This window comes from Excalfactoria chinensis, chromosome 3 (genome assembly GCF_039878825.1).
Source record: "Excalfactoria chinensis isolate bCotChi1 chromosome 3, bCotChi1.hap2, whole genome shotgun sequence".
In the NCBI taxonomy this organism is placed as follows: Eukaryota; Metazoa; Chordata; class Aves; order Galliformes; family Phasianidae; genus Excalfactoria; species Excalfactoria chinensis.
The window spans coordinates 93,685,279-93,711,602 of record NC_092827.1 but is presented as its reverse complement, the minus strand read 5'-3'; the positions used below and the strand labels follow the sequence as shown (position 1 = coordinate 93,711,602).

The 26,324-nt window shown below is 37.8% G+C and overlaps 1 protein-coding gene across 13 annotated transcripts in view; it reads left to right on the top strand.

Moving 5' to 3' along the window:
• CDC42BPA (CDC42 binding protein kinase alpha) overlaps positions 1–26,324 on the top strand; it is a 144,908-nt gene that overhangs the window by 53,526 nt on the left and 65,058 nt on the right. For all 13 annotated transcript variants that reach the window (XM_072333734.1, XM_072333727.1, XM_072333726.1 and 10 more), the window contains exons 6-11: positions 18,739–18,832; positions 19,586–19,786; positions 20,364–20,612; positions 23,439–23,518; positions 24,474–24,640; positions 25,263–25,385. In XM_072333734.1, coding sequence (XP_072189835.1) covers positions 18,739–18,832; positions 19,586–19,786; positions 20,364–20,612; positions 23,439–23,518; positions 24,474–24,640; positions 25,263–25,385 — 914 coding nt within the window. The remainder of the gene's footprint in view (positions 1–18,738; positions 18,833–19,585; positions 19,787–20,363; positions 20,613–23,438; positions 23,519–24,473; positions 24,641–25,262; positions 25,386–26,324) is intronic.

Genomic DNA, 26,324 nt, shown 5'->3' with positions numbered 1-26,324 from the left:
CCTGCTTGTGCCACTGGAAGGAAAACAAACCTCGCTTACTTTCTTACTAAGAAAATGTTTTGGAAGGATTGTGGGACACCTATGTTAATTGTTATTTTTGTTGGTTATGTTTATGGGAGGAGAGTCATGACTGCAAGGCAGGCTCTCAAGTTGCATGCATTTCAGATGCCCTCTTTTACATGTGAAAAGATAGGCATGCAGAGCGTAAACATAATGAGTTCAACGATGTATGTGGGAATCCAGTTAGTTTGATCAGTGTGTTTCTGGATTGCTAGCTGCTGCTCTTTTATTGTGAAGCACCTTAGAGTGCTGAATAACAGTATGTTTGTTTTTCTTTCCATTTCTGTATCAGCTTCTAAAACTTAAGTCAGGCTTTACTGGAGCACTTGAGTTCTTAAAATGTAGAACAGCTGAATTCTCAATGGAAGTGGCATCCTTTTTGAAGAAATATTGAACGTGAGGGAATAAATCCATCAGAGGGGTAAAGGAGCTGTCTGTTCCTTATCAACCCTGCCTTTGCTTTATTTCTAACAAGCTACCATTTGTTCTCAGTAGAAATCATCTTAGGGACATCCCTGAGATATTTACAGTAGCTAGCAGGCAGCTGAAATCTGGGATTCTTTTCGGGATACATTTTGCTTTCAACTATAAGTTTCAGTGCCAATGTCTCCATTTCTGACTTGCTGAATAAGTGGTTTTCTGTTTTTGGGTGTATCCCATCTTTCCTAATCATTAATTTGCCTAAGTGGAAAATTTGGGGGTGGAAGGTACATCCAGGGAGTGAGCTGCATTGCGCGGTATGTCTGAGTTGAGTTGGCACCAAGAAGTTCCAAGTGCTGTGGCCTTTGGTAAAGTGAACCGTAATTGTGGGTTTGAAAGAAAGCATCAACATATTTGAGATGTTTATCAGGCTTTGCAACAGACATAATGTCGAACACACACACACATAAAGATGTCCTTACAAAATGCTGAGAATGAAGGAAATGGGGATAGAAAATTAAGGGGAAAATAACATAAGAGTATTTTGATAGTCTGCTGAAAATTTATTACTTTGAATTGTTGCAGCGTTGAGTTTTACATGGAAAACTGAAGGACAAAGTTATTTTAATGGGTTTTTGGTAAGCTAGCGTTGTCTTGCAAGTTATTCCTTTACTGAGGTAGGCGAGCTCTGTGAGTCTAGGCTGTTTCTTCTCCATTTTTTTTTTTTCACTGAGAAAGGACTGGAAACAAAGGTCATATTTACTAACTCTGGGCTTTCATTCTGCTCCATGACCCCTAATGTTTTAAGTGCTGCTGGCTAGTGCTGTAGTATGCCTTCAGGGTGGCACCCAGTCTGCTGTGGGGTCTGTGTGAGTGAGGCTAATGTTATTTGGCTTGAATTTGTTGATAGGATATCCTGAGGAGGATGTGGTGAACCAGAAGTATTTGAAATAAAAGACCTATATATGCTTACAGTGTGTCAATAGCGAGTGGGTCAGACTGGATTTACTATGATGTAGAAGTAAAACAGTTTTGTACAATATTGTGTCTAGTGGAAGTGTTAATTGAAGTGAAATGTGTGTAATGGATGCATTAGCTACTGTGGACTCGCATTCTGTGTTACTTGAGCAGAAAGAATTGAGAAACCCTAACTGTAATGCCTTAAGTGATGGTAGCCTTGAGTGGTCCTTTCAGCGAGGGCACTTTTCCAAACCCATCTTTCTTCTCTCCCATTGTTCTGCTCCCCCCGAGATCCAGGCTACAAACATCGCTTCAGCTCTGTTGAAGGGGTTTGTGGGGCTGTGCAGTGAACTGAATTGAGGACGCAGGTCCAAGTTAGAAGTGACTTTACATTTCAATCTGGGTCAGTTCCCCAGTCTATTTGATGGAGAAAGAAAGAATGGGGAGACGAAGAGAATTATTTTAAGCTGAGCTTGGTAATAGAATCATACGTTTCTAACACTGTGACTTTCCCAACATCCAGATACAAGAAACTGCAGTTTCTTAAACGTGCTTAGTTGCAGAACCCTTAGAAATAAAACTTTCTCTCCTTCCACGTCTGCTATCTCCCCACTAACGAGGGACATTCTCTATTCAGTGGAGGAAGGCCAGCGTTCTTCTGTTCTTTCTGGTGTCCCTTTAGTGTGACAGCTATCTCTTTATTAGAAAGAAGACTCATAGTAAATCATCTAACAAACGTTTCTTCTTTACCTATGTATTTTTCTTTTAGTGTAGATTGGTGTATCTTCTGGGTGCAGTTGCATCAAAGACAGATAGATGAGAGCATTCTGATACATGTTATGGAATCCTGTTTAGGTTGGAACTGGATATGGTTGTCATAAAACAGAAGTAGGCAAAACTCTGGTAAAAATGAGAAGGATGGCTGGGAAATAGAGCTTGATTGAGAAGAGTTCTTTTTAACCATGTGCCTTAATGAGAAAATTAGAAACATTTTCTCCTTTGATATCCGGAATCAATAGTAGGGACGTAAGACAAAAACATTTTCACTCTTTCTGACTTTTTAGTCCTGCTGACTGTGGTTTGGAGGGTGCAATTAGCTCGCTGTTTGGTGACTGAGGATGGGGTTGGTTGCTAGTGCTTCCAGTGATTTTGTTCTTGCTTGGGAGGCTCAGAATGATTCTGGCAAGAATGAGCCTGACAGTTACGATGTGGATTCTTTGTTGCTCTGGAGGTTTTTGTTATGTTAGAACTAGGCTACCTACCCGATCTCTCTTCTACAGACTTTGTTTGATTTTTGTCTTTTTGTGAACCCAGTATTTCATACTATCTCCCTTAATTTACCCTTAAGTTTTCATTTATTAATACCCTGCGTGGTATCCTTTTCCTTTTCAGTAAATGAGAACATCCTTACGTGAATTGAAGGAGTTTGATTCCTGAAAGGGCAGTTAAGGAAATTCTGTCCAGATAAACTTGTCTGCATCATTGCTGGCCTACAGTAAACATTCACCCGAGCTGTTCTGTTGTTAGAAGATCCTACGCCATGTTTGTTTTTAATGATGACGAAACATTATTAGCTTATAACTTAAACGAGTTAAAAAGTAGGTCGTTTAATATCCTGCAAATTAGAGTACTGCTTACAGAGCAAATGCTTGAGTAGGGTTGTGAGTGGTTCTGTTATGGAAGGCTTTGTGGTTGGGGTCATGGAGGGAAGACCTTGTATGGTTTTATTGGAAAAGTTGCATTAAATTCTTTATTGACTCAGGTGCTGTGATGTTTATGCTGTCAGTTTTTCTTTATTAGCTACTGGGAGTCAGCCTTCAGCATTTCCTCATGCAGCAGGAAACTGATACTGTAACACAGTAATTTTCTATTAGTTATTGTGTGTAAAATCCAGGAAAAGGGCGTTGGAAAGGAACAAAGCAGAAAATACCATCTAGAAGAGGAAAAACGGGGAGGAAGTCTGAAATTTCATCTGAATCAGATCTGGTGTAATGGTGTCAAAATTGTGTTTTCCTGTTATAGGAAGTGGAGCATTTAGCACAGAAAGGAGGCTGCTTCTACGCTGCTCTGTCACAGCTCTTTTATGATTCTGCTTAAGTGTAACAGCTGAAAATATTCAGGCCTTAAATTGCTGTCTGAGATGTTAAAAAAAATTATTCATTTCTTTTCTCTTTAAGCAAGCATTATGCCTTGTGCTTTTTCTTATGTTGGAAGAAAATCTTTCACGTGTGCGACTTGCTTTTGAAGACTTTGAGCAAAACTATCCTTTATTTGTAACGATGTAATTTTGGTGTATCTAAGCAAGCGGCTCACTTCTTGTTTTTCTCATTGTTTTTAAAGTTTGGAGGTGTTTTTCTGCCAAGCAACTGCAGAAGTTACTGGCATACATTTAGACTAAATGCTTTCTTCTGGAACAGCTTCTGGCTACATTCTTCATTCAGTCTGCAATCAGGGCTTTCAGGGAGATATTATAGGGCTTATTTTATCTGGATCATACTTACAATGTGCTTTTTGTTTCTAGCAACAATGAAAGGAAAAACACATACAGAACTATTTATATCTTACATTCATTAATAAATATCTGTGCAGTAGAACTGTAGATGTATGTTCAACCTTTATTGTTCCTGCATGTTTTCTGGTGCTATAAGAATTCTCTTACAAGTTGAACCCACCTGAACACATTCTGAATGGCTTATGGGAAGAGTTCCTTCAGGGTGCGCTTTTATTCTTTCCCTTCATTTTTGTTTTGTAAGAATAATGCATTAATTATTTTCAGATTTTTTAATTTCATAATTATTGTTTTTGTGTGATTTAAGCATAAGTGTCTGTGTGTTCAAGAGATCTTCTGTTCCATCTGAAGAGTCATTTCAACAGACTATGAAATATTCTTATGTAAAAGTAAGGAATTCCAATTTTTATCTGTAGTTCACTGCTCTTTCAGAAAAAGAATATTCTTAAAATCCACTTGAGGTGCCAGAGATATCATAGACTAATTGAATGCTTATTTTATGTGCTAATGTCTTGGTATGTTATGTTTATACAAGCACATGTAAGCACAACTAATCATATTAAGCATTATGTAGACCTGTGGTATCTTTGCTTAGATAGTTATTGCTGGAGCTTGTTTCAGATTGACTAGTTCTTTACACCAGAAACTTTATACTGTGTGCAGTCAAAGGATGAACATACAGAATCATAGAGTTTCCTGAGGTGGAAGAGACCCACAGGGATCATTGAGTCCAACTCCCAGCTCCCCACAGCACCACTCAGAATCCAAACCCTATGTTTGAAAGAGTTGTCCAAACACCCCTTGAACTCTGATAGCTTGGGGCTGTGCCCACTGCCTTTGGGCAGCCTGTTCCATGCCCTCTGGGGCAGAGCCTTTCCCTAAGCCCCTGACCTTCCCTTGTCTCAGCTCTACGCCATTCCCTTGTGTCACTGGAGAAAATGTATTTTTTCTATGGACTTGCATCAGAAAGCGGTTATTTTGTTTTCAAGAACCTGAAAACTGAATGGATGTCGAAACTTAAATGACAAAAACATGATTTGCAGTGATGTCTATTGCTTAATGTGCTCAAAAGTAAATTGTTGCAAAGGTGCATCTCTTACATAAACATACATTTGCTTATTTTGTTGCTTAAAACCATAGTTCCTAGAAAATGTTTGCCTGAGATTCCGTATTGCTAATGTCATGATTGCTTTTGACAGCTAAATGCATAGGAGAGTTGTGAATACTGAAATGTATAATATTGTGATTCCCATTTGAATATCATAAATGAGATTAACTTGTCTCTTATCATCAACAAATAAGAGGGATTCTGGAGATGTCAAGGGTGAAAATTGCAGCAATTGTTTATTGCAGTATTCAATGTTAAGCTTCATCCATTCTCACAGACTTAATTCCAGTGAAAAGGAAAAAAAACCCTCTAATAACTGTGATGTCTGAAGTTAATGTAAAAAGAACAAAACACAACATACAAACACGAATTGTGACTCGCTAACTCTGGCTCAGTTGGAAACTCAGACATGAACAAATGTGGAAGCTGCTCACTGCAGTTTCCCTGGGGAGGTAAAAGCTTTTTCTATGAATGTAACAACATCCAAACCTTGTCCAGAGGTTTTTGAATGAGTTTGTAACTTCTGCACTATGCCAGCATGGCTTGTTGATTTGCCTCCTTATTTTTTACATGCGTTGGCACAATCTTTCTATGATGCTGTCTGCCAAAATGGTGCCTGTCTCAGTGTATTTCTTCTGTCTCCATCATGATTTACACTAATACTTTACAGTATGGTGACGAAGCCAATATGAAATCTCTAATGTGCTGGAATATTTTGCTAAAGATTGTGGAGGAAAAAAGACAGCAGATTTTCATTTCAACTTTGAGTATCGTTCTTCATTAAGAAAGATGAGTAAGCATTTCACAAACATCTTATTACTTCCCAATTCCCTAGTACTAGTTCTGTGCAATTTGACATGGATGTAATATTGTTAACAGCACCAAAAATCTTTTCCTTACTTCTTTTCTTGAGACAGCAATGAAATAACAGTCTGTTTCTCAACAAGCAGGAATTTTCTGTTGGTACATGAACCAAGAATGCCATGAACAGGAAAGAAGATGTTCCCAGGACCCTGTTAGAAATTTTGACAATTCTGACACAGTTCCAGTTTAGTTTGGTTTTGATTTAGATTGTTACAACTGATCTACTTGAACACAATGCAGTCTTTACTAAAGATTGCATGTACATTTAAGCTGAAAATGCAGCTAATGTGTTAAATACTTGGGATGTATATGATTGTATGGGATTGGTATTGCAGACTTTGACTTCATTTTATGGCAATAAGATGGTGTGATGCTGGTTTGCACATGTTGTGGCTTAACCTGGTAGGCAGCTGAGCACCATGCTGCTGTTTGCATACCACCCCTGCAGTGGGATGCAGAGAAAAGGTAGAACTTGTGGGTTGAGATGAAGAAAGTTTATTAGGACAGACATTGAAGGAAAAAATAGTGATTAAAAAGAAAATACGGCGCAAGTGATGCACAATGTAGTTGCTTACCACCAGCTGATGGAGGAGTAGCAGCAGCCCTCCTGACCTATGCCCCTCAATTTTATTATTCAGTATGGCACCATGTGGTATGGAATATGTCCTTTGCCATTTGGGGTCAGCTGTCTTGATTCTGTCCCATTCCAGCCTCTTGTGCTTCACCAGGTTCCACTCTGGCAGAGTGGTATGAAAAGCTGGAAAGTCCTTAACTTAGTGTAAGCACTGCTCGGCAACAACTAAAACACCAGTGCATTATCAACCTTGTTCTTCTAAATCCAAAGTATGGCATTATATCATCTACTAGGAAGAAAAGTCAAAAACTTGCCAGTCAAAACTAAGATTTCATTCATCAATAATAACTTTATTGAGGTTTATATATTTGCAATATTTATTAAACAGAAGAGTTCTGAGTACTCTTATCTGCTGTATAGTACTTTGCAGAAGGTCAGAGCTAGTCCCTTCAGTAGGTTTTATTACAGAGCTTAAAAGCTGAATGTAAGCAGAACTGGAAAATTGGTCTAGCTAAGAGGAAAAACATGACTAGCCCAAACAGTGCAACTGGTAAATTCTTGCTAGTGTTCTTAAATAAGTGATCTCCCATTATAGCATGCTTTGTCATACGTGTCAATAATAGGCTGTTGTTCTGTGTCATTATTATTTTATTGGGTCTTAAGAACCACAGGATCATCTAGGTTGGAGAAGACGTTCAAGGTCTCGGTAGGTCAGGCTGATGGTACAACTGCAATTCTCATCACTAAGCCATATCCCTTAGTGCAGCATCCACAGTTTTCTTAAATACCTCCAGGGATGGGACTCGACCACTGCTGTGGACAGTCCATTCTGATGTTTGACCACTGTCTCCGTGAAGAAATTCTTTCAGATGTCCAACGTGGTGTAGCTTAAGAGCATTTCCTCACAATTTACTTGGGTGCTTCTCCTTTTCCTGGCACATGTGGCCAAGGAAGACTTTTGACAACCTCTGCTAATGTATACACCAATAATCAGGTATATTTGTCTCTGGTTTACTTGCTGGTTTAAGTTCTGATCTTGTTTGCCCCTCTAGACAGCTGGCTTTTCAATTGCCATTAATAAAATTATTTAAGTTAAAATATCAACTAATTCTATAAAAAGCAAGTGTTAAAATTATTTAAAACTGCTTACTAAGAAGTTCTGAAACGCACCTGTAACATTACCTATAAACAAGGACTTAATGTCAGTCTCCTTGTTAGCCAATAGATGCACAGTAGGCAACTAATTCTACTTAAAAGACAAGCAACAATAAGATTAACTGTAGGCTAAATGACTGAAAATAGCAACTTTGATCCTCCAAGTGACCAGCTATTTAAGTAGAGGAGGAGATGAGAAGGTAAACAAGCATGGGAGTAAGGGAAGCAAAAGAGACTGAAAACATGAGTGATTTCTGAGAGTTGTGGGTTGTGTTTTTGGAGTTTTTTTTGTACCTTTGAGTCTCCTTAAATACTGTTTGTCTGAAGATGGTGTACTCTGACTATCCTTTAATAACATGAGTTCAACCACAGCTTTCGCTTAGCAGCTGCAGTTCTTGGCATGGATGTCTTTAATACAACAATCATGATTTAGGTATATCCAATCAATAATGTTTTAATGTAATTAATGTCTCAAAATAGCAAAACAAGAGCAAAAATCCTGTTTAGGTAGTAAAGCCTTTTCAGATTGGCACAGCAGCTTTCTAGGAGTCTTCTGTTTCTACCTTGGGGTCTTCCTGGACCAAAAACAAGCCTGCGTGCTTTTCACATTGAATTAACTCTGAACAGCTGAAAAGTTCACATCAAATGTCCGAGTAAATGTATCTCTAAAGATTCTTTGGCAACCTCTCTTTCATTCAGGCTGAGGAAGGCTGGTCCTATGTGTGAAAATGCTGTGCTAGGCATGGCTGCCCTGATACGGTGCTTTAGGTGTTTCAGCAGGGAAGCACTGCATTTCTACTGAGTGTGCTCAGATTCAGCTACTGGGTGTGATGTCCACTTTTCATCTATTTAAAATACACCTGTATATAATTTGGAGTCTTAAGTGATGTGAAAAAAAAATACAGTAGTAGAATGCATCATAGTGGAGGTGTGTGGATTTGTATGTCCCTTCATTTCTGTGTTTGTCATGGATTCAGAGCCAGTTATTTTTCTCTCTGGCTCCTGCTGATGGATTCTCCTGTGCGGTATGTTTCTGTAGACTTCGTTCAGGATTTCCTGAGAGAGTAGTGATACAGCTACTTATCTGGATACATAATAACACACAGGAGAAGATAAAGTCCTTCTCTGCTTCTTTCTTTTCCATATTAAACTTTGCAACTGCCCACTTCTCTGAGACGCTCGTTTGCTTACTGTCCATCAGCAAAGCCTGGGAAGCTTCAGCTTGGGCTAAACCTGTATCAGCAGCAATAGTCAGGCTGAACTAGCAGCTGTGCATGTGATTGACATGAAATAGTGCCATATTTGCAATGCAGTGAAGAACACGATCAAGTTGCGACAGGGAAGCAAAAGAGGTTATCCTAAATTTAGTTCTGTTCTTTCAGGAGTAGTGGATTCTTTGCTCTCCACTGTTCTACATTTTTAATTGCTGACTTTGAAAGAATCTGCTTTCCCATTAGCGTTTAACCTGTATGCTATTAATTTGGGACACAGTTAAGTGGAAGATGTATTTAGAGAAAAAACATTCTTTTCTCTGTTGTTCTTCAGTAGCTTTTCCCCTAGCCCCACTTTTTTTCTCAGTAGGCATTCTGAACAGCACTGACTTGTGTTGAAAGTAGAAGGATCACAGTATCTGTGTAGCTACTGAATGTAACTTTATTGGATGGAGGAAGAAGAAAAAGGATCTGTGCAGCACATTAAAGCTGCTGCGTAGCAGTGTTGTTTTGTGAAACATTCTTCTTTCTGCTGGGCAATCTTAAAGGAAATGTAACTCCACAGTGGCCTAGGGGGGAGTACAGTACAATTTATAGGATATAGTAGTGCTGTTTCATGTACTTGCAACTGCAGTAGCAAGAGTGTGATGCATACACTTGTTTTCTCAGTATGGTGTTACTTCTCAATGAAAGCGTTTTTTTATTATTATTTTAGCCTCCAGAGTTTACTTCACAAAACCCGAGAATAAGAAACAATTGCTTTAGATTTTTTGTAATATACATTTTTTTGTTTGTTTGTTTTACATGTCTTACAAGTACGTTGCACTTTTCTTCTGTGTATCCCCTCTGCTCCTTGATACATTTTTATGGCTTTGTCATGACTTTTATTGCCACCACGTAAGTGGAGGGGGGAGGGCTAAAATCAACCTAGTATTAAGGCTATATATCCTTCGTTTGGGATAATGAAAGGCATCGAGTGTTCTCAAAACTCATCTCTGTACAGATCTCCTTTTCCCTTATCTCTCATAATTTTTTCACAGAATCACCAAGGTTGGAAAAGACCGACAAGATCATCCAGTCCAACCATCCACCCATCACCAATAGTTCTTACTAAGCCATGTCCCTCAACACAATGTCCAAATGTTCCTTGAACATCCCCAGGGTCAGTGACTCCACCACCTCCCTGGGCAGCCCATTCCACTGCCTGACCACTCTTTCAGAGCAGTAATATTTCCTAACATCCAGCCTTAACCTCCCCCTCGCTGTAGATACTGAAGTGTATTTTTGTGTATTTATATCTGCATATTTTTTCCTGGAGGAAGATGGGAAAGGTGTAGAGTTGCTGTAAGGTACAGTATGGATCCAGCAAGTTATTTTGTTTCTTGATTTGCAACTCACATCTTACTTCATCTTACAGATATTGCTGATAATTAAAAAACGCCATATATTTGTCAGTGCAGATGTACATAAATAAAGGTACATATTAAAAGTTATTGTATTGTCCTGATAGCTTTTGAATGAGATTTCTTCCATGAGTTACTTTGTTAGTATCATCAGTGCATTATAAATATGTGGAAAATGTGTTTTGATTGTCATTGTCAAAACAACTGAGCCCTCAGATTGCGTTGTCTAGTTTACTCTTAGATTTATTCAGTGCAATCAGATGTCTCAGACAATGTGTGGTTATACTGAAATGCAGAGAGCAAAGATTATCCAAAATGAGAATCAAGGGAAAGCATTTATCTGCTTATAGATATGTATTAACGTTTTCTAGTATAGGTAGTAATTTACAGTATAACAGCTGGGCATATTCTGGATTCCTCTTTAGCCTCTTCTTTCAGGATTTCTTTGGCAGATGGCATTCACAGATGGACATAACATTCTTAAGGAGCTTACTCTTTCTACTTCTTTACCCTCCAGTAACTCATGATACTATTAGAAAACTAAAAGCTTTGACATGAATTAGCTTTACTTAGCAGACTTTAATTTTTTAATCTTTAGAATATGCTGCTTGGCAGTGGTGGCGGAGTTCTTAATCTGTTTACTTAGTCCTTAGAAGCCAAAACGCAATTCTGATAAAGTTGGTTTGGCAGAGTGAGGCAGAAATAGGCTTTTTCAGGTATTTTTGAATTGTCATTTTATTTTTCTTCTGAAATTTTGGAGGGAAAAAATGGAGAAGAATGCAAAAGAATATAGTTCAACAACCCTGAAATAACTGCCAGCGGAGGCTCTGAAGAGTTCAAACAAGCTACTTGTGTTCTGTTATAATTACACTGGAATCTTAAGTAAATCAGTTTAATAATTTAAATTTGGTGAAAGTCGTTTTTATCAGCATTAACATAAAGCTGTTTTTAGCAAGTATGTTTACATAAGCACCTAATATTCTGTTAGAAAAAGAGCAAGTTATGTTGAAGATTGCTGAGTTCACTTGTGTGATGGTTATTTGTCTGTGATGTGCTTCGTGTTGTTCCTCAGTATTCATGCAGCTTTGGCCTTGAACGTGAATGCTCTCATTCTCTCAAGTGCTTACTCAAATGGTCCTTTTCTCTGATGAATGTAGTCAGTGTGGAGTTTCTGTTGAGGAATGTGAGACTATAAGCAGGATGACTGGATCCAAAAAAAGCATTGTGACAGCTGGAAAAGCTAGAGATGCCCTCAGCTGGATCCTCCACTTTTATGTGTTAGTAATATAGAAGAAAACTCAGAGATAACAGGTAGAGGTAGAGAAATGAAATCTCTTTTGTTGGTTTTTATTTTCTTCTTCCCCCCCCCCAATAATATAAGTAAATGAAAGTTTTTCAACTTCTCCTTCACAAATACAGTCTAGTCTACCTTAGTAATACCTCTGGTTCACAACCCATTTTCAACTGCGTTTTATTTCAGGCCCTGCAGAGCAATGCATTCCCTCTCATCCCTTTTTGTCACAGAGGCCTCTTAACTTATTGTTGTGCATTCAGTGTAGACATAGTTATTCAGTGACATAAAGGTATAAATTAAACATTTGCTTTCAACCTTCTCCTGGGAAGTAGTTGGGTTCTGCAGAATAAACCTGACATGTCTTTATAGTACTTGGGGCTCCAAGCCTCGCCATAGTACTCCAGAGTCTCATGAGGGGTCTCATGAGGGTAGAGTAGAAGGGGACAATCCCCTCCCTCTCCCTGCTGGCTGTGCCACAGCAGCCCAGGATACTGTTGATCTTCCAGGCAGCAAGCCCACATACATGGCTCGTGTCCTGCTTTCTGTCCACAAGGACCCACAAGTTCCTCCCCACAGGGCTTCTCTCCTTGAGTTCTTTACCCAGACTGTAGAAAACTCTGAGATTGCCCTGACCTGTCTGCACCACCTTGCACTTGGTCTTTTTGAACCTCACTAGGTTCTTATTTGCCCACTTTTCAAACCTGTCCAGGTCCCTCTGGAGGGCATCCTTTCTTCTGCTGTATCAACTGCACCACTGAGCTAAGTTGAGCTGAGGTTTAAGGCAGTCCACAGATAAGAAAAGCAAGAGGTACTAGGGGAAGCTGCTACCATAGCTGGTACTGCTGATGTTGGAGAGAAACCATATAATGATGGTCGGTTTCAACAGAATAAAAATGGTAGCTAATCTGCTAATAGTATTTTGTACCAAGTGTCAACTCTTCCTGAAACTGCTATGTGAAAGAAAGACTGTTTTAAGGCAACAGAGTAATAGATCTTGTGATTACCATACTTCTGACACAAGAAGACTTATACTCTGTGCCCTGCTGCAGCTGCTGGCTTGTGTTCTGAAGTCATGCTTATTAGAATAGTCTTATATAAAAGCATGGATTCTTACACAGAGGAAACAGAGGGAAAGGATCAGCAGCGTGGATGGCAGCTTGTTTTGCAACGGTTTGAGGGCAGTCCAGCATTTGTTATTTTTTACTGCGTCAGTAATGTCCAAGACTAACCTTGATTGCTGTGTGTTTTGGGGTAAGAGAGGGTTTTCTGTTTTGTCAGGCTTCAGAAGAGGAAAAGGAAATTTTACATTTGAGCCAATTTCATAAGCCTGCCTGCTATTAAATGTCAAGACACGAGGAAGGCAATTTTGCCTGTTTACCTGTCATATCTTTGCAAAGTTTAGAGTTTTATGAACTAGAATTTCCAGAGCAAAAATGTTCAGGTTGCTAATACTGATACTTTTTTAAATCTGAAATGTTATGAGTTCCAGAATGCATTGACTACCTGAGTTTCTAGGCCCTTGATTGTCTGCCATAAGGAAATGTAGGCAACATATATTTTTATTTCATAGGTGTTTAAAACAACATCTGTAAATCAGTGTTGTAAGGTACTACCTTTAAAATGTTTCTAAAATGTCGCACTGTCTTCCTGGTTTTGGTCTGTAAAACTGACAAGACAATGGAGATAATGGTTAGGCATGCAAGAGACTTTACCTTGATATGCCATCCAAATTAATTCTTAACAGAATGATGGTATTTAGCCTGAATGTGAGAATTTTCTCCCTGTCTGTCTGGTTCTGACAGTCAATTAGCAATTCAGATGAAAAGCAGTAGCTACAAGGAGTATGTAACTGCCGAATACTTATCAAAAGGATTTTTTCAAGTCATTTATTTTTTGAGAATTAGCAAAACAAGTGAATTTTTCTTAAAAATAACTGTTCTTATTTTTGAACTGTTATCATAGTTGAGATGGCCATTATTTTGAAGCCAAACCATATACACAATGGTCACAAGGAAATAGTTTTCCTAAGTAAAAAAAAGTACTGTGACATTGTAGTGTTATGTGGTAAAGCATTTATTTATAAGCCTGCGAGTCCAGTCAGTTCAAGTGCTCAGGAATGAGTATCAGTGCCTGAACAAACTGAAGATGCGTATGTGTTGGCCGATGGACACATTCCTTGTTGTTTGTCTTTATTTCCCTTCTTAGCATTTGAAAACGCAAGTTTTCAGTGTAGAACCACAGAGAAAAGGGAAAGCGCTTGAGGAGGTTGATACTCCTCCACTGCTGCAAGGCGAGATGAAATTAGAGTGAAACTATTCTTGAAAGAAATTTGTCTAACTGGTTCTTAAAAAAACACGGTGATGGAGATGATGACATTTCCCAAAGCAATTTGTTGCAGTGTGCTGCTGTCATTGTTAGGAAAGTGCTTTTTCATGTCTAACTTAAGGATCTTTCATTGGAATTTTAATTCTTTACTACTTGTGTTGCCCACACTCAGTGCTTTCAATCTTTGCATTCTGTGCATTAAGAATGTAAGGTAAATTCTCCATGCTAAAAGAGGAAATTTGTAGCTTCTGCATCCACTAAGAATGAGGTAATTTCTCTCAGTCTGGTTTAAGGATTGAAGAATATGCTTTCTAAGTAAGTGTAGTCTTAAACTAAATAGCATCAAGCTCAGTTTCTAATTACGTCTGAGAAATGGTGAAGCAATGAAATGCTGAAGTAAGCATACGGATAGAATTTATGTACAGGTGTTGTCAGTCAGAGTTGTAGGTAGTGCACTTGCTGTCTAGTACTTGAAACCTTGAGTTCTAGATGGTGTTTCATTTAGTCTTGGAGTGTGACTAAGTCTTGCTTAGGGTGTGTAGTGGTATGAATATGAAATAGCACACACTGATAAGTAAGTATGATTGTATACCAGATCTGAACTTGTATCAACTTGGTTTTGTTGAGCTGTCCTAGTAATTGATGGGAGTCTGTCCACTGGCTTTAATGAGATTTAGATGAATCTCCTGCGGCTGAGATTAGTGAGATTGTTTTGAAAGAGGTGAATTACTGGATGTTCCTGGAACAACACATACGTTATGATTTATTAGCAAGACTTTATGAGAAAGCAAAGGAGTTTTACAGTATTAATATACTGTTTAAAGAAAAATCCCAGAGCCATCTCACTGCAAGCAATGCAAGTTTGAAATATTATTGTTTATATCATTTTTTTTTTTCCATGTGATTTCTTTGCTTATTAAGACATACATCTTAAAGTGTTTGACTGTTCCTATAGACTTCAAGGCTCTGTGCATGGCCGCTGCATCATTTTCTTTTTAAAGCTTCAGTTTGTCTGCTTCACGTGAAGCAGAGTTTGTTTAGTATACAAATGTGATGCAACTGTTTGGGTGCTATGAAAATTATAAGGTTGTAATGAAAGCTCTTCAAATGATTTTGGAATCAATAGAAAATAGACATTTTCTGGATTCTCCCCAATGTGAAGAAGTGTTTGCTTAGGAGAACGCGCGAGAGGGTCTTGATCAGAGGAGCAGTTAATGAAGTGCAACGTATTCCATATTTTGAGGGTGTCCTCTTGTGCATCCTATCTTATTGGGATTACTAAAGAATAACTGCCAACTGTCTGAATGTAATTTGTCTCAGTGCACACTGGTCTTTCTGCCAGATTACGCGTACTTCTAGTTTTGCTCACTAGAACGTAGGTAAAGTTTAGTTGTCAGAATATGGCAACTTTGATATAACCTGGCTCACTGTAATGGAAAACAGAAATAAGCTCCTAGACATAATTGGCCGTAGATGGGACTGAAAAAGTGAATCAACCAACTAGTGTTCTTGATGGAAGGTGACCACTTGTTTCACTCTGCATACCTAAAGTGGGCACTGCTGGTATTGCATTGATGAATACCTTAATACAGATTCCGCAGGCACCAGATTTTCACCTTTCGTTTTGATGCTGCCAAAAACAAATGTCTTCATTCTTTTTTTAAATCACAGTTGTAGCATTTCTGTGTGAGAAGGAGTGCGGAATGAAAGCCTGTCTGAAATAACAGAAGGGATTGAAATAAACTGCTTGCAAAACCTGTCCTGGCTAAGAATAACCCTGCATTTCGAAGGAGTTTTGGATAAGAAGTCCGGGCATTTTGAGAGTAAAATCTTGATGTGGTTTTTTTTCTCTTTTTGAGGAAGTAACTTGGCAGAGAGTAATATTTCCCCTTAAAGAATGGATAGTAATAACCACTGATGTTTGCTTTGAAATTTTGGTTTATGCTGTAGGAGAATTCTCTTGCATGCATAATAAACATATAATTTACTGTGATATTCTCCATATCTTGCCTGGTCCTTCTGTACCAGCATTTACACTTGAATCTATTTTCTTTCATCTGCTGTCCTTTGGTTTTCATTGGTAACATGAAGAAAGATGCTGTTCATCTGACAGTAATTTAAACTATTCATTTTGCATCGTTCTCAGCATTGCGTGTTGGAGTGTGTGATCGCTTTAGAAGAGTTAATTCATGTCTGTATTTTTCTAATGTCAACATTAGAAATAAAAAATTGTTCTCCAGATTATCACTTTCTTAGCCAGTGTCCTAAGAGAAATTAGTAGCTCTGCTGTCAAATTACTCCTTCCATTTCAGACAGGTCCATTTCTTTCTTCAGTCTTAGCTTACTCTGCAGTTGTTGAATTTAGAAACTCATGTAGACCTTTTTTGTCATTGCAGTTCTAGTGCCTTTTTAAGAGCTCATCTGTGTTTGTGAGGACAGTCCTTTAGCATCTGAAGTCTTTAGCCCTAGGAGTACATGTCCTGTTCTCTTGCCCCATCTGACTGCCGTTTGTTTGTATTAAAGAGGAGGACTCACATTTTCCTCCGTTTCTACCTGATTATTTTTGTTTTGTAAATAAGAGGTAAATAAGTTGCAAATGAGTAACACAAACCAAGTACATTCTGCGACATTAGTGTACAGATAGTCAGAAGAGTGATCCCTACTGATTCTAAGTTCTTCAATGCAAGAAAGGTTTTTATCACATAATATCAAATGTGTGGGCCTGTGGCATTTTCCATTAGCATAACCTTCAGTATTGGCTGACGTAATTGCTGAAGGAATAGCATGAAATATCTTCAAAACAAAAATCTCGAGTAAAGCATAGTTACACATTAATTTCTGGAATAGATTTCATTACACAACTATAATGGCATCTAACAACTGCAGGCTTAGTGGAGATGAAAGGTTTATGACATTGTTTTCTCCCAAAATTACCTCTTTCTAACTCTTAAGTTACACTGGCAATAATTACTTCCCTTCTTCGTTCCCTGCTGGGGCTGATATTTTTCCTAACTTTCCCTTTGCTTATAGCCCACTCTTCTCTGCTGGTGCCAGCAATTCTTGTCTTTCGAACTGTATTTTGGTAATGTAGTTCAGCTGAATTCAGAACGGTTGTTCAAAACCCATAGCTTTTGTAGTCAGAGCTGAAAAGAATTCGTATGAATTAAGTTGGCCTTGTTTCACGACTGTAAAAATTATTCCTGTTAAAGTTATTGCTGAACCTTACAAATGTGGCTGTGCAAGAAGTACCGGTTCCTCTGAGCGCTTCCAGTGTTTGCAGTTTTGTTTTTGCACAGTGCAGACAATAAAGTGAGCTTTTTCTTGTGTTTTTTGCTACTTCGGGAGTTGTGGTAGGGGGGAGACATTTTAGTTTTATTGTAATAATTACTGTTATTATTTCTCTTAGGAATATATTAAAAGATAGAGCATGGATGACTCCTGTTTTTGTTTAGCTTGAACTAGGTCCAGCTTACAAAAGGAACTTGATGCATGGTTTTACCAAATATTTTAAGCTGAAGTTAGATTAGGCACTGAATCAAGAGTGCTGAAGGGTTGTGCACATTGCTTTTGACCTGGGTCGTGCTGGCATGTTCCAGCTCTGTTTGACACTTCTCTGCATCTTCTGCATGCTGTCAGTTCTGGCAAGTAGGGCAGCAGAGGGCACGAAGAATGGAAGGGTTGCAGCTTCAGTACTAAATAGAGCCACACTTCCTCACCCAACTGCATGTGAATCATGGGCGGTCAGGTGCTCGAATCAAATTTTAGTTATAATAAAAATATTGCTTTGAAGAGATGGGGGAAAAAAAAAAGTGAGGTGTAGTAACAGCCTTTGTAAAGTCTCTGACTTTGTAAAATAGCTTTTTAAAGTTGTGAGTGAATCAGGATCTGAGTTCAGTGCCAGATGCAAGATGTGAATTATTGCATATGGAAATATATGTGAAACTGCTGGTTTAATTGATATGGGGTAAGCATAAGTCAGAAAGTGCAGAATGGAAAAGCTGGGGAGGGACTCTTATCCGTGAATCTAGTGACAGAAAAAGGGCAAGTGCTTTAAACTAGAAGAATGGGAGATTTAGGTTAGATGTTAGGAGGAAACTCTTTACTCAGAGAGCAATGAGGCCCTGGCATGGCTGCCCAGAGCTGAGGGTGCCCCATCCCTGGAGGTTCCCAAGGGCAAATTGGGTGGGCCCTGGGCATTCTGAGCTGGTGAAGTCACGAGGGGCAGGAGTTGGAGTTGGGTGATATTTAAGGTCTTTTCCAAAGCAACCATTCAATGAAATTCATAGAAACTGAGTGTTATAAAAAACAAAAACAGAAAAAGACTTTGCTGCCATTTCTCATGTGAACATCTTCATTTGTGAAAATTTTGACATCTGTCTGCAAATAATTTTATTAAATTCATTTATACCGTTTATGGGATTTCAGCAAAGTTAGAACTTGCATTCTGTTTGTTTTTTGGGGGGTTGTTCTTACATCATAGAAATAACTGTTACCTGAGAAAGTTGTTGTAGTAATTTATTCATATAGTCATAATTTCATAGAATCGTAGAATCACAAGGTTGGAAAGGACCTACAAGATCATCTGGTTCAACCATCCTCCCGTTACTGTAGCTGAAGAAAGCCACTAAACCACATCTCGTAGCTTCTCATCCAGACGCCTCTTGAACACTGCCAGGGATGGCGACTGCCCCACCTCCCTGCACAGCCATTCCAGTGCCTGACCACTCTCTGAGAGAGAAAGTTTTTCCTTATGTCCAGTCATTAACACTGCATTGACATGCATTATATATTATGCAGTCGATTATTTTACTAATTTTGAAATGTGGTTGTTTTTCTTTGTTTATATTTTTTGCAGGGATATTAAACCAGACAACATCTTGATGGATATGAATGGCCATATTCGATTAGCAGATTTTGGTTCTTGTCTGAAATTGATGGAAGATGGAACGGTAAATTAGAGTGATATATTCCTAAACACACTTTGCTCAGTCCTTTGCTAGCCACTAAAAAAATGTGTTAATAGAGATAAAAGGTTATGTATTGTAAATCAAATGGAATTATAGTGGTATTGGTTTGCAGCTAACCTCAGCTCAAGATTTGACTGTGTGTTGTTTGGATTTACTGTATTCTAAAAGCTTTTTAGATCTGTGTAGTCAATTCATTAATAAAGGGATGCTGCACTATCAGTACTGAGTAGGTGTTTGTTGATAAATGATGAATGAACAGCTTTGAGCTCTAAACCCTAATTTTTTACTGGAAATGGAATATTTTGTATAAGCAGGGCAAGATGCAGTTTTCATATCAGCATAATGTTTCAGTAGCATATTTAAACTTGTACGGTATCTAGAATGTAATGCTGGTGGTGTAAATCATGCCTCAGAGTGTTAAAGAGATTTAATTTATGTGGTTACTTATACTATAATTAATGAATAATAATTGTAGCCTAAGCATTGGCATTTTATTCTTTCTCTGTTACTGGATACATGCAAGAGTTTTTCAATAATGTATCCTTGGGATGCATTTTAATGAAGTGTCCTGAATGCTTTAATAGTCTGTTGTAAATTTAGAGGCTTTTTTTGTATGTGTGTTTGGGTGTTTTTGTTATAACCAGAGCGTTAGGCTAAATTTAAACACAGTGTCACAAACAGTGGTGTCTGTAATGATGGAAGCTGTTCTTAATCTTGCAAATGTAATTTCTACAGGTTCAATCTTCAGTAGCTGTTGGGACACCAGACTACATCTCTCCAGAAATTTTGCAGGCCATGGAAGATGGAAAAGGGAAGTATGGGCCTGAGTGTGACTGGTGGTCCCTAGGCGTTTGCATGTATGAAATGCTTTATGGAGAAACACCCTTCTATGCCGAGTCCTTGGTGGAGACCTATGGGAAAATAATGAACCACAAAGTTAGTGCATTTTCTCTTTCTCTCTAAGTTAATTTTTGTAAGCAGTGAGGTAACTTGGAGGCATATATCTTTTTAATGTAATAATTGTGCTATTGTTCATTAACGTAGAACATGAAATGTTTCCACATAAAGAGTTCATGGTTATGGCTTGCAGGTGAGTTTGCTTTGGGATAAAGCAGTTCAAAATTAAAAATCAGGATTTAGCAAAATGGCTGTTAGTTCACTCACTGGAGGAAGTCTTGGCTATGTTGCCTCACTCCTTGTGCACTGTTTTTTTCTGTTGGATACATTGGTTGGCTTATGCAGCAGATTCTTAAACGTTCTTCCACCTGGAGGCAGCTGTAGAATCCAACAATTAAAGAGCAATTCAAATATACAAGAAAAACCAGAATACAAAAAAAATCTCAATAGTTTCTATCCTTTGGGGAAAGTCTTTTTCCTAGAAACCTTACTGTGTATTTTTAATAACTTGAGTATTTGCACGTTTATTTTTCTACTTAATAATTATCACTCGGGAGGGTGATTTTTCCAACTTCTACTTGGCAATAAACTATTTTCTGTTATTTTAATCTTTAAGGAGAGGTTCCAGTTTCCTGCTCAAGTGACAGATGTCTCTGAAAGTGCAAAGGACCTCATCCGAAGGCTGATTTGTAGCAGAGAGCATCGGCTTGGGCAGAATGGGATAGAAGACTTTAAGAACCATCCATTTTTTGCTGGGATTGACTGGGACAACATTAGAAACTGTGATGCACCTTACATCCCAGAAGTCAGCAGCCCCACTGATACATCAAACTTTGATGTTGATGATGATTGCTTAAAAAATTCTGTAAGTACAGAAATAATGTTTTGGCACATCTGTTTTTGTAGTATACTTCAAAAATATACGTAAATGGAAGTCTTTTTTTTGTGTGTGTTCATTATGTTCTGCACAAAGAACATCAAATGCAGCAATGAAGATCCTGTACGAGATGTACATACTTAATTTGGAAGCTGGTGCTCCAAGTATGTATCTGTAGGGATAATGTCAGTTAATAATTGTGAAGTCATCGTAACCTTACTTCTAATGTATATATCTTTTATTTGCAGTGACAATTTTTTGTGTCCAGGTTTCATAAAGAACATATTTTATGTATATATTCACATCTACAGGACACTATTTCTAGTAGAGCATTGCTGATATTTATATTTTATTTGCATAACACATTTTATTGTAGCACTCTATTTGTAACTGCCCATATCCCTGCCAGATTTCATTTCAATTCAATTTCATTTCAGTTCACACTGACTAAAATTTTTCAAGGTTGTTTTCTGACTTCGCTTGAGCTTAGGAAACTTTAGGAAAAGAGTTAACAGCTGTTATTTTCAGGAGCAATCTTATTGAGAAATAAAGTTTTACCTTAGTCAAAAGATTATTGTTAACAGTCCTGGTGTTTGTATGCCTTTATAAAGGACCTTTGCCAGATGGTAGGGATTGTAGCGTCTGAGGAAAGCCTTCTGTTCTCTCTGGAAATGCATTTTTATGTATTGAAGGATGCAGAAATCTGTTGTTTGCACATGAGGTGGGGCTTTGTTTTGTTTTTATTTAAGAAGGTTGTGCTTTTACCATTTCTTTTGACACTTTGTACCACAGAACTTCAGAGGAAAATAGCTTAAGGCATTGCATGGTAGAGGATATAGCATGTATGTTATTGCTTCAGCTAGAGGATATTGTGTTTAATGTGTTTTCACCTCAAATTCTTCATGTGTGGCTTTGAAATGTTTTCCCATCCATCTTTCATACACATCTTCTCTGAGGAGTTTTCGCCTACTTGTACACTACCTCATATTCACCTATTGTATGTTGTATTCATATATTGTATACTATAGATGTGAGCATCATAGAAAAGCACATGAAAATTATTATTTTGTAATTCATAGGAAGGTTTGAATGACATACAGCAAATGAGGAATGCCTGGTACTGAAGCTGAAAGGCAGCTCTGGAAAGCCAAGATTATTTTTTTTCTACCTGGGCTTGGAAAGAGACAGTGGTTGCATGGAAAAATTATATGCATAATAATGATTGTATGTTAAAAGTGCACATGCATTCAAGAGGATAAAACTGTGTTGTTCAGGCAGCCTGAGTCATGTTGATTTTTAGCTTTTCACTGTTCGATTTAGTATGTTTATTGACATTGGCTTGACAGACTTGGATTCAGTTACGTTGTTGTCAGTATGGTAACACACTTGAATTCACGTGAGGGGCAGGAAGTATGTATTTTTTAAACAATATACTCCAAAATCAGCAAAGAAACAAATTATTTTCAAATTCCTGCATCATTATCAATAGATATGGTATTTTAGAACCAATATAATCCATGTGGATGCCTGTGTGATGACTGAAGACTGTCATATAGCCTACAATTCTGCATTTAATCTTTTTTAAGTTCTTCAAATAGAAGCTTTTGAGACTTCACATCTATGAGGATTAAAAACAAAATACAAAGGAAAAGTAAAGAATTTTACTTTTTCCAAAGTGCAGAGTGTAGTAATTTATATTTTTATTTTATTATTTAGTGGAAAGATGAGGCTTTAGGTTTTGGGTTTGTCTCTAGTTTCCAAAACATCCAACAGTCTTGATGTATTTTGCTGGTCTCACCATCTCACCAGTTTACTTTTTATTCTGACAACTCTTTTATTAGAATAAAGGTCTTAAAGGTCCAAGTTATGATGTAATGTAGCCGGTGCCACCACCAAAAAAGTAAATTTGGATTTCTTTTGAATGCATTTTGGCTCCCTGCTGTCCTGCTGAATTTTACATTACAGCACGCACAACTAGTTGCTTTCTTTTTTGTTTCAGTTCAGAAAAAAAATCATTACATTACATTTTCTTATATTTCAAACCTTTTAGCACTTCCAGTGCAATAAGCTTCTTCATAGGAGGTTTCTTTTGATGGACCAGTATGTAAGCAGGTGTTAGCAAGACAGACTGTGTAGGCCGCCTCTCATGTAAGAATATAAAACATGCATTTTGGGTTTAAACAGGAAAATTCCAACAGCATACTTAGAATTTTAGAACTGTTAATGGTTCCAGAAATACAGCAACTGAGGCATTTTAGCTCTAAAGATTGTCTTGGTTTTTAGTTCTTTGTCTGGTTAGAGTAAAGGAGCACTGCTGATAGCAATGTTCAAAACACTAACGGGGTTACAAAACTTTGTCATATTACTTTTTCCTTGTAAATGAGTATTGTTCTATCCAAATATAGAAAGGCTACACAGAAAAGAGGTTGGTAAATCTACTGATAAGGAGCACTGCTGACAGAAGAGCAGAGAGATGTGACAGAGGGAATAAAAGATACGCTGTGTGCTGAGAGCTTCTTGGAAAAAGGAAGGAATGAGCTGCCTTTTAAAAACTGTTGTATTCTGCTTTTCTCCAGTCATAGCCCGTTTAATTAGAAAAACATTCTCGTGCTAACCTGCATTAAATATATATATTACATATTACATGCTATTATAGATAGACTTAGGTGGTGTGTTTCATATTTGAGCTGTAGGTGAGGATTACAGAGAATCCAGTTAATGTGATATTGTCACTAGCACTTCACACATGATGAAACTCAACATTTTTTTTTGTAGTTCAGTGGATTATTACTCTCTTAATTATCATTTTTCTAGGAGACGATGCCTCCACCGTCACACACTGCGTTTTCTGGCCATCATTTACCATTTGTAGGTTTCACGTATACAAGTAGCTGGTAAGTAAGAGTTCTGAAGCTACCTGTAGGGCAGTTACATAATTTCCTGTTTCTCTCTGATACCCACTGCAAACAAATAACTAAATACTGTGACCTGTTGAGGAGATTAACAGGGTATAAGCTAAAATGCAGCTTGTCCAAAAAGAATGAACTCTCTGCAGGTAAAATTTACTTCAGTATAAAAGTCAGCAACTGTGCACAGAGGAGTTCTGTTGAGAGCGGTGTTTTTCAGACAGTGTAAGAATCTGACCACAGAAGAATATGACAGAGATAAAATGTGTGGATCCAGAGGGAACTTGGCTTAAAAGAATTTAAAACCTGTTTTATTTCTAGTCGTTTAACACTCTTGTATCTCTGAATGGAAACAATACTTGGTATTTATGTAGCATTTATGTTCATCTGTGCTGCTAAATTAAACAGAACAGGAAAGTCCATTACTCTTCCATGAGCATTTATGAAAATAAATAAATAATGATTACAGCTATTGAAAATCCAGCCATGCTTCTGCAAACACATGTGCTTGATGCTGGTAATGTGAGATCACCCGCAGACATCAAAAGGATTTTTTACATAAGTAGCAAGTGTAGATGAGTATACGCAGAACCAGGGTTTCACAGGAGTTTTGATGTACAGATGCCCTGGTTTTCACATGGAAATTTCACCCCGTTTCTTGTAGTTATTATATTTAAAACGTTTGGAGAAGTTAGTGAATTATTTTGAAATAAGCCATTTCTGTAATCTTATGAACTACCTAGAAGGTCACTTTCTGAGGTACAAATGAATTTCTAGTAATACTAACCAATTGTTCTTGTATAAATACATCGTACAAGAATTTGCATATTATTCACAATTTAAACAAACTTACTGGTTTTGTTTTGTTTTGTTGTTGTTGTTTGTATTTAATTTTAAAGCTGACCTGTTGCAAAATCAAATACTGTTGAACTTTTTTTCCCAGTGTGCTTTCGGACCGCAGCTGTCTAAGACTGACAGCTGGACCACCCTCCATGGATCTTGATGCCAACATTCAAAGAACTTTGGAGGACAGTTTAGCAACAGAAGCATATGAGAGGAGAATAAGACGTCTAGAGCAGGAAAAGCTTGAACTTAGTAGAAAACTGCAAGGTATAAAAAGATACTTCAGTCACTCTTCTGACCTAATTAGCTGCAGTTCTGTGCTTTTATCCTGTGGGGAAAAAAAATAAAAGAAGGAAAAAACCTCCTGGAATGCCTTGTAGAAAAAACGTCTCTTTATTAAAGGCTTTTGATAGCCTTCATGCCTGAAATATCCCATGAATGCAATTCCTTAAAACACGCTGACTCTGCACTATGTCTAAAAGAACTTAATTTGTCCACCTGATAAATGCTGTAAAATTGGCACTTAGCTGTAGAATCCTAATATGTAGATGTGTATAGTTTTTTACAAGAGTAAGACTTGGTCTTGCTTGGAACAGGGAAAGGTTTTAAGACAGAAATGCTTAAATTCTTTCAGGCATATATTGATCTGTTGTTTGGAAAAGTAAAAGCCATTTTTTATTTGCTGTTGTGTTGTTTTTTGTTTTTTTTTAATGTTCATAATAACTTTTATTTTAAGCTTTTGTGTCTATGAGTTAGGTGTTAACATCTGGGATATGGCCTTAAAAGCATACATCTAACATGCTGCAGCAGAGGGTTTCTTGCTGTGTCTTCATTGCTCAGTAACATCCTCCTGACCACCTCTGTCCCTGTCGCTTGCCTCTCTTTCTAGAGTCCACTCAGACAGTCCAGGCTCTTCAGTATTCAACAGTGGATGGCCCAATTGCAGCAAGCAAAGATTTAGAAATTAAAAGCTTAAAAGAAGAAATTGAAAAGTTGAAGAAACAGGTAACAGGTAAGTTATTAATATAAAACTGGTAACAGTAAGCAACAATTGAGACTTTTTTTTCCTCTAAAATAATACTTGTTTTGTTTTCCTTTTTTAAGGTGTTTCCCAGTGTATTTTTACTTCTCATTATACCCTTCACTCCTAGTGCAACATTTTCTTCAAATTCAGATTAATACTCAGTACTTCAGTAATTCTTATTACAAGAGGGAAAGGAAGTTGAAGTGACTTCTACTGTTATTATTAATGGTGAAGTTCAGTAGGATTCAAAGTGTGGTATCGCTAGTTCACAGGGATGTTATCAGGTGCTACCTGAAAATTCTCCTTTGTATTACCTTGTTTTTTTCCCCTCAGCAATGTATTACAAGAGCAGATGGAGCGCTTGCTTGTTTATTTTTGCAGTATCAAAAGTCATTGTTGTCGTTCTACAAGTCAAAGCCACTGTAACATCCTTGAGTATTTCTTGCTTTTTATGCAAAAGGTGAGGTGGTTCCTGGAGGTGAGGAAGGTGTTGATTCTTGATTACGGAGGTAAACATGAGAAGTGAAGATGTTAGTCTAGTAGGTTTTTTTGCAGTTTGTCTGCAAAATGCTTGTGTTGTGGTTTAACCTGGCAGACAGCTACACACCACACAGCTGTTTGCTCACTCCCCACCCCTGCAATGGGAGGGACCCGAAACTTAAAAAGACAAGTGTAGTAACTCCTGGGTTGAGATAAGGACAGTTTAATAAGAAAGAAGGAAAGAGGGGGGAAAAAAAAATAAAGAGATCACCAACAACAAAACAATAACAAGAATAAGGTAAGCAAGTGATGATGCACAGTGCAGTTGCTCACCACCAGCTTATCACTGTCCAGCTTGCCACCAGCAGCAGCTACGCCCTGGACAGCTGCCCCGCTTTAGTTGTTCTGCATGACACTGTATGGTGTTGCTTGAAAGTGTCTTTGTTA